This window comes from Prunus dulcis, chromosome 6 (assembly GCF_902201215.1).
Source record: "Prunus dulcis chromosome 6, ALMONDv2, whole genome shotgun sequence".
In the NCBI taxonomy this organism is placed as follows: Eukaryota; Viridiplantae; Streptophyta; class Magnoliopsida; order Rosales; family Rosaceae; genus Prunus; species Prunus dulcis.
Genome location: NC_047655.1, coordinates 27,765,120 through 27,785,049, shown reverse-complemented (window position 1 = coordinate 27,785,049; position 19,930 = coordinate 27,765,120). Strand labels below are relative to the sequence as shown.

Sequence of the window (19,930 nt, the reverse complement as noted above, 5' to 3'; positions counted from 1 at the left end):
CTTAATGGCTTTTTCTTTTCTTTTATTCCTTCAGTGGTCCAATATTTTTGCACGTGACCATGGACAGGGGTCACGTGACCAAATAGGAACCTTAAAAAAAAGCCAGTTTGTAATAGCTTCAAAGACAAAACCTTTACTCGGACCAGAAAAAAAACAAAACAAAACAAAACAAAAGACAAAACCTTTACAGGGAGGAGGTCGGCCACTCGGTGGTCACTGTCTTTAGTCATAATCTTTGATCAACCGAGTAATAAACTAGAAAACGACAACTTTTACTTCATTACATGGAACAAGGCCTTAACAATACGACAACAAAGTTGATATTTTTATCTTCCACTTCTCTTTACTCTTTCTTGTTTTCTGCATATTTCTGCCCAATTCTCAGTTTCATATTATTTGTTGGTTTTGATTTGAAGGGAAGTACCCAGAACAAAAAATATGGGCAGGGAAAGCATTGAAGAAGGAAAATTATCAAATCCTTTGCTTGTCAAAAACATTGATTCTGAATCTCAAGTCTATGGCTATGGTGGTAGAGGTGAAAACAGTGGTGCTGGTAATGAACAACAAAGTGGAACTTTCTCATCCTCGGCCACGACCATGGTTGTGCTCAGCACTCTGGTTGCTGTGTCTGGTTCCTATGTTTTTGGGTCTGCGGTAAGTTTCAGTTTTGTGTCTGATCTGATGATATGCGCGCTCTGTTTGGACCCTGTTTCAACACTAAAAATTTGTTGTAGTGGCATGGGATCAAATGGTCGTTGGTGTGTCTTTGAAATATTTCTAGCCGTTTGATTGGTTTACTAACGGACTGAGCCATTGCCGCGTGTATGATTGTTTTACAGGTGGGATATTCCTCACCAGCTCGGTCTGGGGTCATGGATGATTTGGGCCTCACTGTGGCTGAGGTTTGTATAGATTTTTAGAAAATTTGCCCCCTTTGTTTCTCTCTCTTGTTTGGTGATAATGTATCCCCAAACCCTGCTATCTTATGTTTGCTCATCTTATCATGTTATGTAGCCTATTACATAAATGGCAGCAAATAGGAAGGGAACATGTATGTATGTATATACATCAATGTAGTTATGTATATGTCTTCTTTATACTTCAACTTATGGGCACTAGCCATTTTGCAGTACTCGGTTTTTGGTTCAATATTGACAATTGGAGCAATGATAGGAGCAGTAGTGAGTGGGAGAATAGCAGATTACATAGGTAGAAGAGGTGTAAGTTTCTGCCATTACCCTTTTGTTATTCCTATAAATTTTCTAATATTTTAACTCCAAACCAACTACTGATCTCTTCAATTTTGCTCAATTCGGGTTGTTTTGGGAGACAGGCAATGGCCTTTTCTGAGATATTCTGCATATTGGGATGGCTAGCCATCGCTTTCTCTAAGGTTTTTCCACGGTTTCTCTCTTTAGTTGCTCTTTATATTCAAAAGAGTGGAATTCTTGTTTTCAGCTCATGTTTTCAACTTTTGTTCTTCTTCAAAGGTTGCTTGGTGGGCTGAGCTTGGAAGACTGTTGGTAGGATGTGGAATGGGACTTCTTTCTTATGTGGTAATTTTTTTAAGGAATGTATGCAACTCATAAGAGATTGTTATTAAAGTTCCAGGTAAAAGTTTTTATGTTTCAATAACAAACAGGTGCCTATATACATAGCAGAAATAACACCAAAGAATCTGCGAGGAGGATTTACAACAGTTCATCAGGTAAGCATAAGCATCATGATTCACAAATTTGGAAACCATTAGATATACACTCGTTGCTTACTATTTCTCACTGATTTTGCAGTTGATGATTTGTTGTGGTGTGTCACTAACATATCTTATCGGGGCTTTTTTGAACTGGCGAGCTTTGGCTCTCATAGGTAACTTGCTCTTCCTCAATGATTTAAAAATGACTCTATACCAGTGAGATACCGCAAAAAAAAAAAATCTACCTGCCAATGGATTTAAAAAGAAAAGCAGGAGAAATATAAACCAAAGTAATTGACAGTGTTTTCTTTTGTCCAAAATTCAGGAACTGTTCCTTGTGTTATACAGATCTTAGGTCTATTTTTCATCCCAGAGTCTCCTAGATGGCTGGTGAGTCATGTAGTTAATTATATCAACATGGGTTCCCCAATAATGTCAACATTTGTCCTTTGATATGGAAAAATTGAGGAACTTTTGACATGCTTGATTGTGAGCCCATTTTCAGGCAAAGATTGGTCAAGAGAAAAAGTGTGAAGATGCTCTCCAGAACCTTAGGGGGAAGAATGCTGATATTTCTCAAGAAAAATCTGAGATTAGAGTAAGTTTTGAATTACAACAGTAAATTAATGACACAGTAACTCTTCTGCTTCTGCTGGAAACAACCAGTATTTTGAGTAGTTCTAGGATGAAAAAAAGGACTAATATGTGTTTGTATTCTCTTATAGGACTATACAGAAACTCTGAAGCGGCTTTCAGAAGCAAGCATTCTTGACTTATTTCAAAGAAGATATGCGTATTCCGCCATAGTGAGCTTTTAAATCAGTCCCTTCTGTGACATCCTGCCTTTCTGTTTTTATTATTGTATCATAAGTTATAATTGTGTTAGGTAGGAGTTGGCCTTATGGTACTGCAACAATTCGGAGGGGTTAATGGCATTGCCTTTTATGCAAGTGCTATATTCATTTCAGCTGGTATGTGAAAGGCCTTTTTAGATCTTCTTTCATTTATCTAACAAGAGCCAAAAGAAAGCAGATGATGAATGAAATGAATCTATGGCTTATGACAGGATTTTCAGATAGTATCGGGACTATAGCTATGGTTGCTGTTCAGGTGCTTGATGCTCTCAGTGTAATTCCAATTTGGCTTCTGTTTATTACTTCCTATTCATTGTAATTCTAATTTCTCTTCCGCAGATTCCAATGACCGGTTTGGGTGTAATTTTGATGGATAAATCTGGAAGACGTCCACTTCTTCTGGTAAGAACAAAGAAGAGTGAGAATTCTGGTCTATGTAGTGATAATAATACTAAATGAAATTCTAGTACTGAAGTCTGATAATTCTTACAGATATCTTCAACAGGAACATGCTTAGGTTGCCTCCTTGTGGGGTTGTCATTCTTGTTGCAGGTTCCGTCTAGAGCACGATCTAGTCCTCTTTCAATTTTATTGTAATTTTTAATTGTTTCTTGAGAGAACCAAGTCTACCATGTGTAGAACCTTCAACAATGGAAGCACGTCACTCCCATCTTGGCGCTTGTTGGCATACTGGTAATGCAACTTGACTTGAATCTCAAAAGTTGTTTTTCTCCAATTTTCTTTTTGTAATGTGCCAATAGACCTAAAGTGTTGCTCAACCTCTTTGAAACCCATAATCAGGTATTTACAGGATCGTTCTCATTGGGCATGGGAGGAATTCCTTGGGTTATAATGTCAGAGGTAGGTTATGGTTAACAAGCATGATCTCCACAATTTTAACTGAAATATTAGAAGCTAATTTCAGTCATTGCATACATGTGGCATCTTCTCTAAATGTTGACTTCTATTTCAGATATTTCCCATAAACATGAAAGGCTCAGCTGGTAGCCTAGTAACATTGGTTAGCTGGTTAGGTTCTTGGATTGTCTCATATGCTTTTAATTTCCTAATGGATTGGAACTCAGCAGGTAATGCCACAAAGTTTTCTCTTCCTAATTCTGTCTGGACTGGAATGAGAGAGACAGTCTCACACATTTCATCTTATTTCCCTCCTCCAGGAACTTTCTTCATGTTTTCATGCGTATCTGGTGTAACCATTCTATTTGTTGCAAAGCTGGTGCCAGAGACAAAGGGACGAACACTAGAAGAAATACAAACATCGATGAATCGGTTTTCAGAAAAAAGATAAATGGTATGCCTGCATCATGACATTGTCAATCCATTACAAGTGTCATTTGCAGCATGATGAAGTATGTTCTGAATTGCAGCCAAATTTTGCAATTCAAAGTTTCCCTGTAGCTTTGGTCCATCAGGCAGTTACTTATCACACAATTTCTTTCTCTTTGTATTTAGCCTGTTGTTGATGATCAGCAACTTAGACCAATTGTGTATTTCAGTTTCAGTTGCTCCACAGGAGTGCTGTTGGTACGGCACGAAGGAGAAGCATCTCCTAAATGTTTGATGATGCAGTTCTAACTCCTGAAGATTAGCAATAAGACATTAAAGTTTATTGTTGGTTGATTGTTTAGGTTTGTGACCGCTTTGCCTTTGTGGTTGTGTGGTCCTTAAAAGTTTCTGAGAACAGGAACATAAAAGCTTTTCATTACCGCAAGCTAAGGAGACATGACTTGAACAAATCATCAGTGTCTAAGATGGAAAGGGAAAAAAGAATTGCATGAATACACAGCGAGAGAGTCATCTGTGAAAGCTTTCTCAGTTGCAACGAAGTTAGGTTACAGCCTCGAAGACGGTCCACAACTTTTGAAAGATAAGAAACTAGCTAGCAAGTGAATTACTTTTCCTGAATCTCTAGGCATATTAGGTAACATATGCAATACATAAATCCCATGTTCTCATGTTTCTTATGGCACGGAAATTTGGCCATTGTTGTAGTCCCTGACGCTATCCCTCTCCCAAGGCACAACCTACATGATTTATATTCATTAATATTCTGAGGTAAGCCACCTAAACTCCAGTGTCCTAATTTCCTATATAAAGGAGTGCCCTGTATCAGCTCCAACACAAAGCCGACTAATATAACCATTAAACAAACTCTCTTCTTCTTTCTCTCCATGGCTGAATTACCATCTCCCGAACAACCACGTCCACCATCGTCCCCTTCCACGATGGTCAAAGGTGGCTCAAACTACCCTGTCCACCAGACCTTAGCCAGTGCAGCCAATCTTGCTAACCTTCTACCTACCGGCACAGTCCTCGCCTTTCAGACCCTCATTCCTACTTTCTCCAACAATGGGTCCTGCCAACTTTCCAATAAGTTCCTTACAGCATCTGTCATTATATTTTGTGCTCTCCTTTGTTTCTTATCTTCATTTACAGATAGCTTCAAGGACAATGATACTGATGGGAAACTCTATTATGGCATCGCCACATTCAAAGGCCTCTACATCTTTAACTACAGTAAACTTGAGAACATTAACACGGACTTGGAAAAGTATAAGATAAAGTTCTTAGATTTTGTTCATGCCTTTATGTCGCTCTTTGTGTTCTTGATCTTTGCTCTTAGCAACTCCCATGTGCAAAGCTGCTTCTTATCTGCCTTGGGAATAAACTACAGTGAGTTAGCAATGAATTTGCCACTAGGGGCTGGGATTTTATCAAGCTTCTTCTTCACAATCTTTCCAACTGCTCGTAGAGGGATTGGATACACAGACATGGTGCCCCAAGCATAATATATAGTAGCTTTTGTAAAACATAAATTATGTAGATGTGCATTCCAAAGAAAACAAAATTATGCAGATTTGGCTGGTGATATGAACTCCTTATACTGCAAATTATGTTTACTGTTCATTATTAGGGAACTTATTTTTAACAATTTGAGAACAAAGAAAAGATTTTAGGACTGAAAATAGCTTTATTATTATCTTTCAATTTCAAGGCCAACCACAAAAACATAGAATCAACCATCACTATAACTAGTAAAAACCAGTCATCAACTTAACATGTTTTAATCAATGAAATTAGAAATGGTGGCATGGGGCTCACATGCCTTAGCAGCTGCAGTGGGCACAACATCAGGGCTAGGCTCCACATGTTTCCCAAGAAGCTGTTCAGGCAAGTCTTTGATACCCTTTAGATAAAAGGTGTACAATATTTTGAAAGGATGATACACAAGCTGGTGCAACTTTACTTGACCATACACACCTTCAAAAATTCCAGACCCACCAGTCACAGCCAAATAAGAGTCCTCATAAGTCAAATAGGCACCCTGCGCAGATGTGACCATAGTCTCCAAAGTAGAAGCTGTAAGCAACCTCATATCGGTCACCGTTCTTTTCTGGTTTGTTTTGGATCAAAGTGGATATCCCTGCTGTAATTCCAATGCGCTTCTGCAAATCACCAGTGTACAATTTGTTAGTAAAGGGCACGAGATCACCGAGTGTGTTAACCTCAAGTAAGCCGGGCTTGCGCAATCAAGTTCATTGATCTCGTAGACATGAAGGACTTGTGGAGCTTGTTCAGTGGGTGCTGTTTGCTCAGAGGAAGATGATGGGTTGGCTTGGATTCTGCAAGTGAACAATGGGGATGTTTTGGTAGATGGAAAGCAGTTCAAATGAGAGGTGGCAGTGTGGAGTTTGAGATCATATGGACTTTGGAGCTTGAAGGGTAGGAATGGCTTACTGGGATGGCAGCAGCTTTGGGTTGGCAAGTTTCACAAAGGAGGGGGTGAAGCTGAGGGAAGAGGTTGAAGAAGCCATTGATTGATCAAAGTTGTTAATTCTTTTTCTATGTAGTGATTGGTAGCAGAGAAAATGATGGTGGAAAGTGCATGGAAGAGATTGTGTTTATATAGAGTAGAATGATGAAGAAGATAAGTGATGAGTCAATATGGCATTTAAGGTGAAAGGGTGTGGAGATTGTGAACGACTGACTCATTGTATTTCCCTTTCCAAGTTACATCAATATTCATTGATTACAAATTACAATGCGAGAAATGAATCAATTTCTTTGATTTTTCAACTTCAGTACTGCATTTCATAATTTCTACATTCCCCTTGCTCCAACTTCAGTACAAATAAAAGCACCACCTTCTTTAAAAAAAAATTTATTTTTGAGAAAGAGAATTCATTCATAAAATCAAAGACGTACAAAGAACGACATGATACAGTAGCCTTATGGGACAAACCTCAGGGGAGAAAAGAATACCACACATGTCATGGACTAATAAGAGAGTCAGATTCAGGTCACTTTGGACCATTACAATAAAAGAACAAATCAAAAACAAAAACTAACACATAGACCTCCAACGAGAACCGCAACTATAGACCAATACAGTAGACCCATATGAGAGGACCGCAGAACATCTCAACTGTCAAAAGAAGTCTTCTATAAGAAAAATCATAGTCCTTTAACACCCACACAAACTGCAAAGCATACCATAGCAGAAACCAGGAGAGAACACGCAGTAGGAACACATAAACAATAGTAAATGGCCCTTGAAAAGCACTCAACTTCAACTTAGAACCGGACAAAGAAAACCTCATATGACCAAGCATAGTTCTTTGGTCAGCGCAGAGTAGAGAAGAGCACCATATCCCAAAAACTACCACCAGCGTCGCTGCTGCCGCTACTGTTGAAACAGAGACAAAACATGAGCCACCAGGTATCACAACTCTCCTTAGGAGAGACACAATCCAGTGTCACCACATAAACAACAATAAAAGGTCCCCTGAGAGCACTCCACTTCAACTCAGAACCGGACAAAGAAAACCTCATATGACCAAACATATTTCTTTGGACATCGCAGAGTAGAGAAGAGCACCACATTCCAACAACTACTACCAGCATCGCTGCTGCCACCACCATTGAAATAGAGATAAAAAAATCAGTCACCAGGTATCACAACTCTCCCAATGAGAGACACAATCCAACATCACTACTGTGCTGCCATCGAGACAAAGACAACACCAGCCACCTAGAACACTGCAAAAACAATCAAAACAAAAAAACAGATAAACAAACCTAGATCCAAACAGATCTAGATTATATGGGGAGGGGAATGGGAGGAGAAGATGGGATAAGAGGAAGGGAAAAGATGGGAGAAAAAGAAGAAGAGATGAGGAGAGGAAGAGGAAGATGGGTGGAGGGGAGGAGGGCTAGTGGCCACCTCCCCTTTTAGCTTCCTTGCGGTTGGTTGTCGGCAAGAAGAAAGGGGACCATAGTGCCGTTAGGGTTTTTTTTAGAGAGGAAGCACCTTCTTTAAAATTAATGATGGGTGATATAAACAAGACTTTAAATGCACAACAAAAATGTTTGATCGTCATTTACAACTATATGAGATGCAATGTTATTTTCGACATCAAACATCCGAAATGTGATGTCAAATGGGTATAAATTTTGTTTTTTTAGTGCAATAATTTAAACTGCAAGGAGGATGAGGGTTTCTTACACACTATCAATGTGCCATGAACGTTCGAACATAAGCCTACAAGTCTGCAAGTAAAGGCTATTTTTCATTAGGCTAGATCTCTTTGACAATTTTACATAACTAACAAGAACATCAAGCTTATTCCAACTCAAAATCTCACTATTTTAATATTGATATCTATGTTTAAAAAAAAAAATTAAAAGGTTAATTACTCAAATGGTCATCAAACTTATACCCGATTTACATTTTGGTTCATCAATTAAATTATTTGTCCATCAACTCTATATTATTCGGTCAATTGGTCATACCATTACATTCTGTCAATGTTGCCGTCAAATGTAAGGGTAAAACAGCCCATAATTGTCCTATGTTCCCCAAATAGGGAATAAAGTTATGATACATAGGTGATACAATGGTGATAAATGAGTGATAGAGATTGATGTTTGTGTGCACCTTTGGGTAATTAACCTAAAAATAAAATATAAAAAAAGATTTTCTATTTAAACCCTACACTTCTCTTTGTTCACCCCAATACTTAAATCATTAAGGTGTAAGTTTTATTATTGTGTAAAAAAACAAAAAAAGGTCATCCAACTTAATAATTAACCCTAGTACATCTATCTACACACCCCACACACCCCATCACTCTTCATATTAAGTTTTAGAAACCTCCTTCCAACTTCATGTTTACAAACTCACTCACTCACTCTCTCTCAACAATACCCAAGTGTTAGAATTCCAGTTACAGTTCTTGGAGAGAGGTAAAGCTGCTCTCTTTCTCTAGAAAGTATTAAATTTCGGATTTGGGGTTTCATTTGTTTGTGTTTTTTTTTTTCGAACAAAGAAAATTGTGGGGTTTAAATAGAAAATCTCTTTTAGTTCTTATTTTTTCAGTTTGGGGTGTATTTAAGGGTAGTTTGGGAAGATAGTGGGGTTTTCTTAGAAATTGTGAAAATTTAAATTAAAAGTTGGGGTGAACTAAGAGAAGTGTGGGGTTTAAATAGAAAATCTCTAAAAACACCTATTTTCGAACTCCCAGCCCCAAAACCCCTAGCCCGATAACCCCAACGCCCTATCTTCTCTTCCCCACAGCCTACCATATCGTCCCCTCCCTCCATGTCCCCTACTCCTCCTCTGCAACATCATCATCAGGGCTCAGAGGTCGAGAAATCTGCTCCGGCAATTGTGTTCAAGAAGTGGTCGCTGGGGGTGGGTTGCGGCTGAGGCTGGGATGGTCGTAGCGGAAAAGAAAATACAGAGGGAGAGGGAGAGCACATGAGAAGGTCGTGGGGGTTGGGTCACGATCGTCGATCTCTTCCTTAAAGATTGGGATGAGTCGATGTCGGTCTAGGGTGTGAAAACACTTCCTTATGTCGAATTCCAAAAACATAGAGAGAGAGAGAGAGAGAGAGAGAGAGAGTCCGTCGATTGTGTTCAAGAAGTGGTCGCTGGGGTTGGGTCGCGGGTAAGGATCGGGGGTGGGTTGCGGCTGAGGCTGGGATGGTTGTAGGGGAGATGAAAATACAAGGGAGAGGGGGAGCACATGAGAAGGTCATGGGGGTTGGGTCGCGATCGTCGATCTCTTCCTTAAAGATTGGGATGAGTCGATGTCGGTCTAGGGTGTGAAAACACTTCCTTCTGTCGAATTCCAAAAACATAGAGAGAGAGAGAGAGAGAGAGAGAGAGAGAGAGAGGAAAAAAAACATAGAGAGAGAGAGAGTTCGGCGATTGTGTTCAAGAAGTGGTCGCTGGGGTTAGGTGGCAGGTAAGGATCAGGGGTGGGTTGCGGCTGAGGCTAGGATGGTTATAGGGGAGAAGAAAATACAGAGGGAGAGGGAGAGCACATGAGAAGTTCATGGGGGTTGGGTCACGATCGTCGATCTCTTCCTTAAAGATCGGGATGAGTCGATGTCGGTCTAGGGTGTGAAAACACTTCCTTACGTCGAATTCGAGAGAGATTCGAGAGAGATTCGAGAGAGAGAGAGAGAGAGAGAGAGATGCTGGGGAGGTTTCTTTTTCATTTTTTTTTTAGTTTACTTTTTGTTGTTTTTTATTCTTTTAAAGTTTTTAACTAATTTTAAAAATGTATTAATTAATTTTTAATCATATATTTTTATTTTTTAGTTGTCAAAAGTCTTATTTACCCCTATAAATGTAGCATGTGCTGCTCACATAACTAAATTTAACAGAAAATGTAACGGTAGGACCAAAGCGCCGATTAATAAAGAGTTTGTGGACCATTTGAACGAATAATTTAGTTTAATGACCAAAATGTAAATCATGAGGACTATTTGAATAATTTACCCTAATATAAATGAATAAGAATAGTGACATGTGATGAGGTGAATGAGTTGTGTTGACCTGCGACCCATAGGAGAATAAAATCAAAGTTGTGCAGAATCGACGGCTCCTCCTCAACCCTTGGCTTGCGGATTTGGTTTGATCAACAAAACGCGGTCCAGTACACTTTGACTGAAAATTAAAGTGGGCTGGGTTTTGTGAACATTTCAACCTCTCAAAATGGTTGATGGTCCCTCAATTTTTGCTCCAGACTTAATTTGGTCTATAAACTAAAATTTTCATTTTAATGGTCCTTCAACTCTCTATTTGTTAATATTTTAATTGGTAAACCAAAATGATATTGGAGCAAAAATTGAGAGACCATTTCAGTAAATAACCCTCCCAAAATTATACCGAGATCCAAAAACGTACAAATCATTATCCATGGAACATGTGGGTGCTTATAATTTTGGCTAAAGACCATATAATCTTACACTCGCGATAAAAATTCAACTCCCGTTGTTAGTCGCTTTCCAACAAAAAATAAAAAGTTGTAATCAAATACTTTGTATTTGGTACCGATGCCTATACCTTTGAAGATATTTTTTAACTTTTTGGATATTTAAATTTGGAAATGGGACCTTGGTACGAACCCTTTTTTGGAATTCATGTCGAGGCAATGTCGCATTCCGTGGAATAGAGGATGACCCTGCCCATGGCAAATTGGCAATGGAGTTGTGCAACTTTATTATGCCAACCCAAAATAACTATACATTTTAAAAGAGTGAATGCAAAGCAATTGACCATTTTCATGTTATATATACATGTGAATACGTGGGTTGTCTAAGTCTCATATAAATAAATATATATATATATATAATGCATGGATAAGTCACTTATTATTATTAGCCCCCCCGACATCGTACGCACGTGGATGGAGCAGAACCACTTCGATCTACCTTACTATGTACTATGGTATAATCTATATTGTTTAAGTGAATTATTATAATCTTGTATATGTTAATTAAGTCAATTAATTAAAATAGTGTGTTTGTCTTTTTACATTAGAATTCAATTTCCCTCTCTCTCTGTTCATTAAAGTAGCTTAGAATATCAACTTATCAAAAGAAAAAATGTATTGTAACAAAAACAATGCTTGTTAGTTGCTAATTAAGTAGATTGTTAATAATGTCGTAGAATCTTGCACGTACACCGTACAATATTCATGGGAACCGTGTTGGGTTGTGAGATATTTGGCATATCACATCAAATTATGCATCGAACAGAAAATGAAAGTGGTGAAGGTCAGAGCTCCAGGCAGGCCCCCAGCTGCAAATGCCGGTGGCAGTGCCAGGTAACACAACCATAACCTTGCCACCCTAAATAACTAATCTGAAACATGTATACATCTGTCCCTCACTTTAAAGTTTAAAGGGCTCGCTGAGTTGACCTAAAGTCAAACACACAAAAACAGAATATCAACTTTTAAATAATAAAAAAGAGTGTTGGTGACTGGTGATGATAGGATTGCGTTATGAAAAGACTAGTGGAAGAAAAAGGCATATGTGAGCGAAGTCCGAGGCCATCTTACGTGGGACCCGGCTTACTTTCCTCCTCATTTCCCATCTATCTATCTCTCATCTCACTTTAGAGCTAGCTCGCTAGAGGCTAGAGCTCCTCTTTTTTTCTTTCTTTTATCTGTCCTAAATTACAATTTCTGTTCTTTTCTTTTGTCACGCTGGCACTCTCTTCACCATTCCCACTACGTACCCACTGCTCTCTCTCTCTCTCTCTCTCTCTCTCTCTCTCTCTCACATTTGGCTCCTATATGTACATCTATCTTTGGCGTGAGGTCTCTATTATTAATACGATTCACACTCCTCTCTTTCCTTCCCCAATTTTTTTTTTCCCTTCCCTTCACTTAACAAAAACCCAACATTTTCATGACCCCATTTTTCTTCTCACTATTATCCTTCATCCTCTTCTTCTTCACTTTCTCTCTGTTATATTATAATAAGAAGTTCCCTTGTTATTCTTATAATAACATTCTTTTTCCAATTATGATGATGAGCTTTTGTAGAAAGATCGCCCCTCACTCTTTCCTCGGCCTCACCTCAACAACTACTACTAGCACTACTTCAACAACTGCATCAACCTCCATAGATGCTCACCATGAAAAACTCCCCTTCAAATGCCACCACTGCATTTCTCCCCTAAGTTGTACAGCATCAGGAGGAGGAGGGTTGCTAGGTTTGGTCAACGCACCAGATTATCATCACATCAAACACCAACCCCTCCTCTTGGAGTCTTCTTCCATCAAATCCTCCTCCTCCTCATCAGATTCATCATTATCACCACTGTTTTCTCCTTCTCCTCCTCCTCCTCCTGCAATTGAGTTTGAGGCAAAGAAAGATTATGCAGGTGGGTTTGGGTTCATAGACGACATAGGAGGCGGCGTGGACGGCTTGATGTCTTGCACGGAGAGCCTAGGGTTTGAGAGCTCGGACGAGAGGCGAGTGGATGACCATCAGATTATTGAAACAATCGGCCACCATCATCAGAATGAAGATGATGATCCTGTGGAGGAGGACGCGTGTTTGAGGATGATGAGGCAGTCGATGAGGAGAGTGTCCAAATGGAAGAGGACGGGGGAGAAGAGAGCGGAGGCCAAGAAGTTTCCACCCCCTCTTTCTTCTTTAAACCAGAATGGGCAGCCCAGGTATTTCCTCAGGCCTGTCAGGAAAGACGGGAGGCTGGAGCTCACGGAGGTCAGGATTTACAGGCCTGAGATCTTGCGTGCTTATCGTCAAGATGGACGGTTGAGATTGCATCTTGTTACCCACGAACCTGATCTCCAAGAAGAAGAAGCAGAAGGCATACAAGAAGAAAATGAAGAAGAAGAAGAAGAAGAAGACGTTATTGATGAGAAAGAGAGTATAATTAATGTGAAGGAGGCGGAGGAGGAGGAGGAGGAGGAGGAGGAGAGGAAACTGGCGGTGGGAGGAGAAGGGTTTCGGAGGTGTCAGAATCTGGTGAGCGGCGGCCACCATCTGCACCGTGGAAACTTGGGGGTGTGGAGCCAGCGGCAGCACTGTGTGACAACCAGGTGATGATAACATAGCAGAGAATATTATGGCATGATGTTCAAGTGGCCGCGTTGAGAAAGAGACAACTGTACTGCCTCTACGTGTAGTTTAATTAGGAACAAGGACGAGATGTTTCATAGTAATTAATTAATGAATTAGAGAGCGAAAGTCAATTAATCGAGAGGCAATTAATTAAGGTTAATTTAAGGCTTACGAAGGTAGCTATCAGGTATCAGGTCATGTTATGTTTTACGAAGGTAGCTAGCTAGCTATCTATCAGGTATCAGGTATCAGGTCATGTTATGTTTGCGGTGGAGGAGCACTGTTTCTTTCTATCAACGATTTAACTATTGTGATTAAAGTAGGTTAATAGGTTGAATAATTAGCGTGTGGAATCTAGAATCTATATATTATAATGTTGATGATGTGTGTATATGATCAACAAATTTTGAGGGTCCAGAATTATTACATCAAGTAGACGGTGAGGAATCTCTGCAATTGCCTGCAGGCAGGAAGTGCGCAGATGATGAAACGCAGGCAAAAATAGCTAGGCTAGCATACAAACAAACAACACACCCACATGCACATACAGTATAGATGAGATGACCAGTTGCGTTTGCCAAATATAGGACCTTTCTGTTCTGTCATATATCTATATATTCTGCCAATCTTCCACATACATCACTCTATTATATATATCCTCTATCTCTCTATGCTGGCCTTGAATTTTCAAAACATCCCACACTCAATGTTTTCATGTAAAACAACTAGTAAGTAAAAAGCTATTACCTAACTAGTCATGAGCTTCATGTGATTCTTGTTGAGCTTATTTAAGACGCGTGCATTAGTTCGAGAGATTTGTGACTAGATAATTGGAGAACAATTTATCTATACATATGGAATATAATTATGGCTCTATTTCAAATCATCACTCATTGTCATATATTTTAACTTTTCGACATAGTAGTGTAATTTCTCGACACTGTAATACCTCCACTATAACATCCTGTTATATGTAAATTTTTCTCCGATTTTATGTATCAAATTTTGGGCAACACTTTAAAGTTTAAAATCTAAATAATAACTTTAGACCCCAAAACAATAAAAAAAAAAAATTTGTATAAACCATGCAGATAAGCTAGAGCTAATCATCCAATAAACTGAAAAAGGAATGAGAGGGACGTGGAGCTGATGAAGACAAAAATAGAAAGGCTAATAAGGTTTCTGGGTGGATGTTGTTTTGTTGACTGCCACGTACTGCTATATATCATTAACAGGTGGGAAGGAAGGAAGACTTCCCACTAACAAAAGTCATTGCCATATAGGTAAACTGCTGAAAACCTCCACGAACTATAACGCTTGTTAAAATGTTCACAATAAATTATTTTTTCAACTAATTTAACCAATTAGACTACTTTAAATGATCAATTTATCTCCTGTAGTTAGTTTGTATGTAGTTTCATCCAATTTTTTGTTAAAAAATAATTAAATTTTTAATTAAAAAAATAAAAAAATATATATAAATAATAATAAAAAACCTAGCAATCAACGTCTTCCCCACCCCATCCCCCAGACCCTCTCGACAGCCACCTTGTCAACCATGGCGAACATCATCTCTTCATCGACCTCGTCTTGGCCTGTAAAAAATGTAAAATCATTTCTTTGTTCTTTTTAGAATACTCAATCAAGGAGCTTGGGAATGGTGACTCACTTTTCTCAATTTCTTCTTCGGTCTGTAAGTAGAACAGGGGGTTTGGGACCATTTCACGCTGGGGCACTTGAGTTAGCGGCGAGATTGAATACCTGGATCAAATCAGAGTTCAGAGCAAAAGCAGAAATCCCATAGAGAATCGGGCTATTTCAGCTTACGACTTGAAATTAATATATGCCTCTCTCTCTCTCTCTCTCTCTCTCTCTCTCCCCTCGGCGGCCACATCAATCCCGTTGTCACCACCCATAAAAATCATCCAGTCTCTGAATACCCAAACACTGAAATGCAATCCCTAAATCCCATTGACCCAATCAAGAACAAGTAGGTGTTGATGAAGATGAAACCATATCTTGATTCTGATTATATGTTTATTTACACCAACCAACCATTGGCATTCACTCGAAAACCCTTGTGGATGTGGAATTGAAGACAAAGTCTTGGGAGGAAGGGGCTGGGGAAGACGTTGATTGCCTTCCCTTTTCTTTTTTCTTCTTTCAGTTTTGTAATTTTAAACATTTAATTATTTTAAACATTAAAAAATTAAATTTTAATTGAACAGTGAATCATGTGCCTAACATGTGACATTTAAACAGAAAATTAGATGAAACTACATGAAAACTAACTGCAGGAGATAAATTGACCATTTAAAATAATCTGATGGTTAAATTGACTGAAAAAATAATTCAGGTTGGACATTTCGACAAGCATTATAGTTCAGGGAGTTTTCAGCTGTTTACTCTTGCTAGATATATGCCAACTGAAGTGAAAGATCCTACTAGTACTATACTAATTATTTTTTTATTTTACTTTATTTGGTAATTAATGGCTAAAATATAATCTTCACTTTTCAGGTTATTTCGGCCTTTCTGCCTTTAGTTTAGTTTGCTGCAGCATATTTAATTAGCTTAGTAACACATTCATGCACCTACCGCCGCCGCACATTTTACACATGCTTAATTAATATTGGTGGTTCCTAATATTTTATTAACAATTAAAGCTAAATCATCACTTTACAACAGTAACCATGCTTATTAGCAAAGCGACTGGCATTCGCGAGACTAAGTAACGAATAAATTGTGGTTTAGTTCACGTTAATCAATGAGTTTGATGCATCTCTTTTGTTTGATCATATGCAGATGATGAACATAAATACATCCCTGTGTTCTATATTGTTGCGCTAACACACACGCATTATAAGATGTTAAATTAATTACAAGATGTTTTCGTCTGGATGTTACAACTGAAAAATTAAAAATACACTCAAGTTAATATTTGAATAGATTTAAAAATAAAATAAAAAATGAAATTTTAGGTGAATCTTAAGTGGCTATGTATTTCAAATTTGGGTTAAGATTTAATTGACCCATATGTGTATGTATACTTGTTTATTACATTTTCGAATTAATGTATAAATTCGTTCTCCATCTCATATTATAAACGTGAATTAACGTAGTGAAAAAAGGTTTGGTTTCTACCAAAATCGTCGACAGCAGGGTTCGAATCTGCGCGGGCGAAGCCCAACAGATTTCAAGTCTGTCTCCTTAACCACTCGGACATATCGACATTTGTGTTAGTTTCAACATGCTATCGGTACTTATCCAAACTAGTGGGAGGAAACTATGCCACAGCTGTGGATTGAGCTAGGGCTGGGTTTTGAGCCCAAACCGACCATCTACCCGGAATTCTCAGCGGAGCAAATATAGATCAGCCAATTGGGTCCGATTTATAATCGAAAATTCATAAACAACGAATTCAGGTGAAGAATTCAATTCAAGTGTGAAATTAAGATTTTCTTTCCAAGAAAAAAGGAGGAGGAGGTTTTATTGAAAAAGTTTATTTAAAACAAGTGAAAAGGCCAAAATGAAAAAGAATTGGGGAAGCCAATAAATTGCGCAAGAGAAGAAACCCAAAAGCCAAAATAGACCAAAGAGCAAAGAAAGAAACCCCACACGACTGAAAACCACGGCTAACCCATTTCACATTCTTATTTCTCAGACTGAGAATCTGAGAGAGAGAGACAGACAGACAAAGAGATTCACATTCAGACTGCTAAAGAGAAAGAGAAATTGAAATCCAAGATCTCAAGACCCAGAAGACAAAGACAAGAGAAGAGGATCTTAAAATGCAGCAGCAAAATTGCAAGAGCAAACCGCAGCCAGTTCTTCCGAAGCGGATAATTTTAATGCGGCACGGCGAGTCTCAGGGCAATCTAGATACCGCCGCCTACACCACCACCCCCGACAACAAAATCCCACTAACGGACGTGGGCCTGGCCCAGGCCCACCTCGCCGGCGCCCACCTCCACCGCGTCATCTCCGACATCGACACCAACAACCCCAACTGGCGCGTCTACTTCTACGTCTCTCCCTACGAGAGGACGCGCTCCACGCTTTGTCAGATCGGACGGTCCTTCTCCCGGACACGTGTCATCGGCGTCCGCGAGGAGTGCCGGATACGGGAGCAGGACTTCGGCAACTTTCAAGTGCAGGATCGGATGAAGGCCATTAAGGAGACCCGGGAGAAGTTTGGCCGCTTCTTCTATCGGTTTCCGGAGGGAGAGTCCGCCGCTGATGTCTACGATCGTGTTTCAAGTACGTTTTTTTCTTTTTGGGTTTTTGCTTTTGTTGTTTGTTTTTGTTTTGATGAGCATTTTGGCAATGTGAGGCATAATTAAGAAGTGATGGTTTAGGATTTGCAAGATAACCCAATTGGGAATTTGGTAGTTTCTTTGTGTTTGTGGTAAAGTCCAAAACTTTACTTTGTTTTGTTGGGTTATTTTGCATTCCATTTTTTATTCTGAGTGGAGTGGTTTCGAATTTGATGAAACCTTCAGTGGAACGTTTAGATAATTAGCAGGGTTTGTTGAATTGTGGTGATGCTAAGTTGTGAGTTGAGTTGAGATGAGCAGGGTTTGAGGTTGAATCTTAAATATGTTCAAGCTTGGCTTGACGTTTAAGTACCTCTGGATCTTTAGAAAGAGGCTTTCCATTTGGAAATTGCATTCTATGATTTAATAATGCTTTCCTTTTGAACCAAAAAGTATTGTCCAAATGTCTAATGATGATTGAAGTAGTGCTTTACATATAGTGAAGAGGTTATTGAAGAGGTAATGATCCATGGTTAGAAAGTGGTGGATGGCATGGAAGTCCAATTTAATAAAGTAACCGCTATAAGATGCTTTCACTCTCTGCAGTTTTGTGAACCAGACCACTAGTCTTTGAATTTTCTCAATTTTAAATTTGTGAAACTAGATTCCAATGAAATGCAGCTTTAGATTTGTAATGTAAACGTGAAATCACACTTGCTGATGAGATGAACATATGGAGGTTATGAAAAGTTTGCTTATGTTGATTGTTGGATAAAGGTTTTGGATTTACAGCTTTCTATATCGAAATGAATATATTGCCTAATAACAAAGATAATTGCAGGTTTTCTTGAATCATTATGGAGGGACATTGACATGAACAGGCTTCGCCATGACCCTTGCCATGACCTCAATCTTATAATAATATCACACGGGTTAACCTCACGCGTCTTCCTCATGAAGTGGTTCAAGTGGACGGTTGAGCAATTCGAGCACCTAAACAATCTTGGAAATTGCGAATTTCGAGTGATGCAATTAGGAAAGGGCGGAGAATACAGCTTAGCAATCCATCACAGTGAGGAAGAACTAGTAGAATGGGGTCTCTCCCCTGAAATGATAGCTGACCAAAAGTGGCGAGCCCATGCCAACAGGGGTGATTGGAATGAGCGTTGCCCCTGGTACCTTGATACTTTTTTCGACCGTCTAGCTGACTCGGAAGACAGCGGAGAAAGTGAAGACATTTGGCATGAAACTGATGAAAAGATTCAGCAATCAAATTGATTGTGCGAGTCTTGAAACCAAACTGATTCTTTTAGCATATAAACTAGGCTCCTCAGCAATTGGGTTGGGAATTCTTTTGATTTAACATGTAGTTAATTGTTGTATGTTCATAGTATCTCTTGAATTCTGGAAATAGAAATTAGCAATATCAATTGGAGTTCAGAATTTTACTGATTTCTTTGTTGTGAGGATTCGATGGGCTAAATTAGGGTTGTGTAGTTTGGATTTGTCGAAAGAATGAAATTTGCATGTTTGACTGATTTTGGACAGGAGATGGATGTGAATGCATGGCAAACAGGGCTTTTCCAAAATGGGCATCAAATGACATTTTAGATGGCAAACTAATCAAACATGTAGTCCTTAGTTTGGGCTCAAGCTGCACACAATTGGCCTCTCTCTATTGCTTTTTCTTGAAGGGCTAAATTAAAATAGGGAGCTTTTATTTTAAGATAATATATAGTTTACTAATTTAGAAAATAGAAATACAATTTCACTTAATTAGCATAAGGCCAAAACCAAAAAGTAGTACTTAATTTTACAATAATGTAATTAAAAAACATCAAAATTACACACAATGCCACTCCTTTAAAGGCAAGTACACTATGCCACATGTCAATAATTTAGCCACCGTCCCTGGCCACCCGTCGCCGGCCTACCACCTGTTGAGGCCCAAAAAATTCACTCTTCGGTCCAAATAAATTCTCGGCCCAATACGATACTTTATCAAGAAGAAATCCAATTTGGGCACTCGAAAGTTCGTCATATACGCTTTGCACACATGCCACGCCAAGCAAATAAGCAACATGCCACGGTACAAGCTTAAGTGGGCCCAAGCCACGCAAGATGCTCGAGGCTTGCTTGAGTGGGTTGTGGTATGGATGGTAATAAATTATCATGAGGCCCATTGATGGGCCGAGAAATGGAAGTCCCGGGTT

The 19,930-nt window shown here is 39.0% G+C and overlaps 4 protein-coding genes, 1 non-coding gene and 1 pseudogene across 8 annotated transcripts; 4 read left to right on the top strand and 2 right to left on the bottom strand.

The window, feature by feature from the left end:
• The first annotated feature begins 199 nt into the window (after positions 1-199).
• Positions 200-4,195, top strand: LOC117630711 (sugar transporter ERD6-like 5). 4 transcript variants are annotated; one of them, XM_034363443.1, is made up of 20 exons: positions 200-316; positions 417-654; positions 840-902; positions 1,131-1,220; positions 1,334-1,393; positions 1,491-1,556; positions 1,643-1,708; positions 1,791-1,866; positions 2,019-2,083; positions 2,199-2,291; positions 2,419-2,499; positions 2,580-2,664; positions 2,760-2,803; positions 2,887-2,949; positions 3,040-3,099; positions 3,187-3,240; positions 3,349-3,408; positions 3,521-3,635; positions 3,726-3,859; positions 4,065-4,195. In XM_034363443.1, exons 1-19 carry the CDS (start codon positions 285-287, stop codon positions 3,854-3,856), a joined length of 1,542 nt encoding a protein of 513 aa, XP_034219334.1. In that variant the 5' UTR covers positions 200-284; the 3' UTR covers positions 3,857-3,859; positions 4,065-4,195. The 4 variants fall into 4 exon arrangements, with proteins under 4 accessions (XP_034219334.1, XP_034219333.1, XP_034219332.1 ...); XM_034363442.1 differs by having other exon boundaries at positions 4,039-4,195; XM_034363444.1 differs by adding an exon at positions 1,015-1,051 and having other exon boundaries at positions 206-316; positions 3,726-4,195.
• A 133-nt stretch (positions 4,196-4,328) lies between these two features.
• On the top strand, positions 4,329-5,475 carry LOC117630714 (protein DMP3). Its single transcript, XM_034363445.1, has 2 exons — positions 4,329-4,942; positions 5,009-5,475. Exons 1-2 carry the CDS (start codon positions 4,740-4,742, stop codon positions 5,355-5,357), a joined length of 552 nt encoding a protein of 183 aa, XP_034219336.1. The 5' UTR covers positions 4,329-4,739; the 3' UTR covers positions 5,358-5,475.
• A 93-nt stretch (positions 5,476-5,568) lies between these two features.
• LOC117630713 lies at positions 5,569-6,497 on the bottom strand (annotated as a pseudogene).
• Positions 6,498-12,131: 5,634 nt separating this feature from the next.
• LOC117629984 lies at positions 12,132-14,132 on the top strand. Its single transcript, XM_034362674.1, has 2 exons — positions 12,132-13,655; positions 13,700-14,132. The coding sequence occupies exon 1, from the start codon at positions 12,277-12,279 to the stop codon at positions 13,441-13,443; it is 1,167 nt and encodes a 388-aa protein (XP_034218565.1). The 5' UTR covers positions 12,132-12,276; the 3' UTR covers positions 13,444-13,655; positions 13,700-14,132.
• Positions 14,133-16,611: 2,479 nt separating this feature from the next.
• TRNAS-UGA lies at positions 16,612-16,693 on the bottom strand. Its single transcript has one exon. It is a non-coding gene; the product is annotated as a tRNA-Ser (tRNA).
• Positions 16,694-17,005: 312 nt separating this feature from the next.
• LOC117629985 (phosphoglycerate mutase-like protein AT74) lies at positions 17,006-19,169 on the top strand. The gene is made up of 2 exons (XM_034362675.1): positions 17,006-17,721; positions 18,559-19,169. The coding sequence occupies exons 1-2, from the start codon at positions 17,253-17,255 to the stop codon at positions 18,993-18,995; spliced, it is 906 nt and encodes a 301-aa protein (XP_034218566.1). The 5' UTR covers positions 17,006-17,252; the 3' UTR covers positions 18,996-19,169.
• Positions 19,170-19,930: the final 761 nt, after the last annotated feature.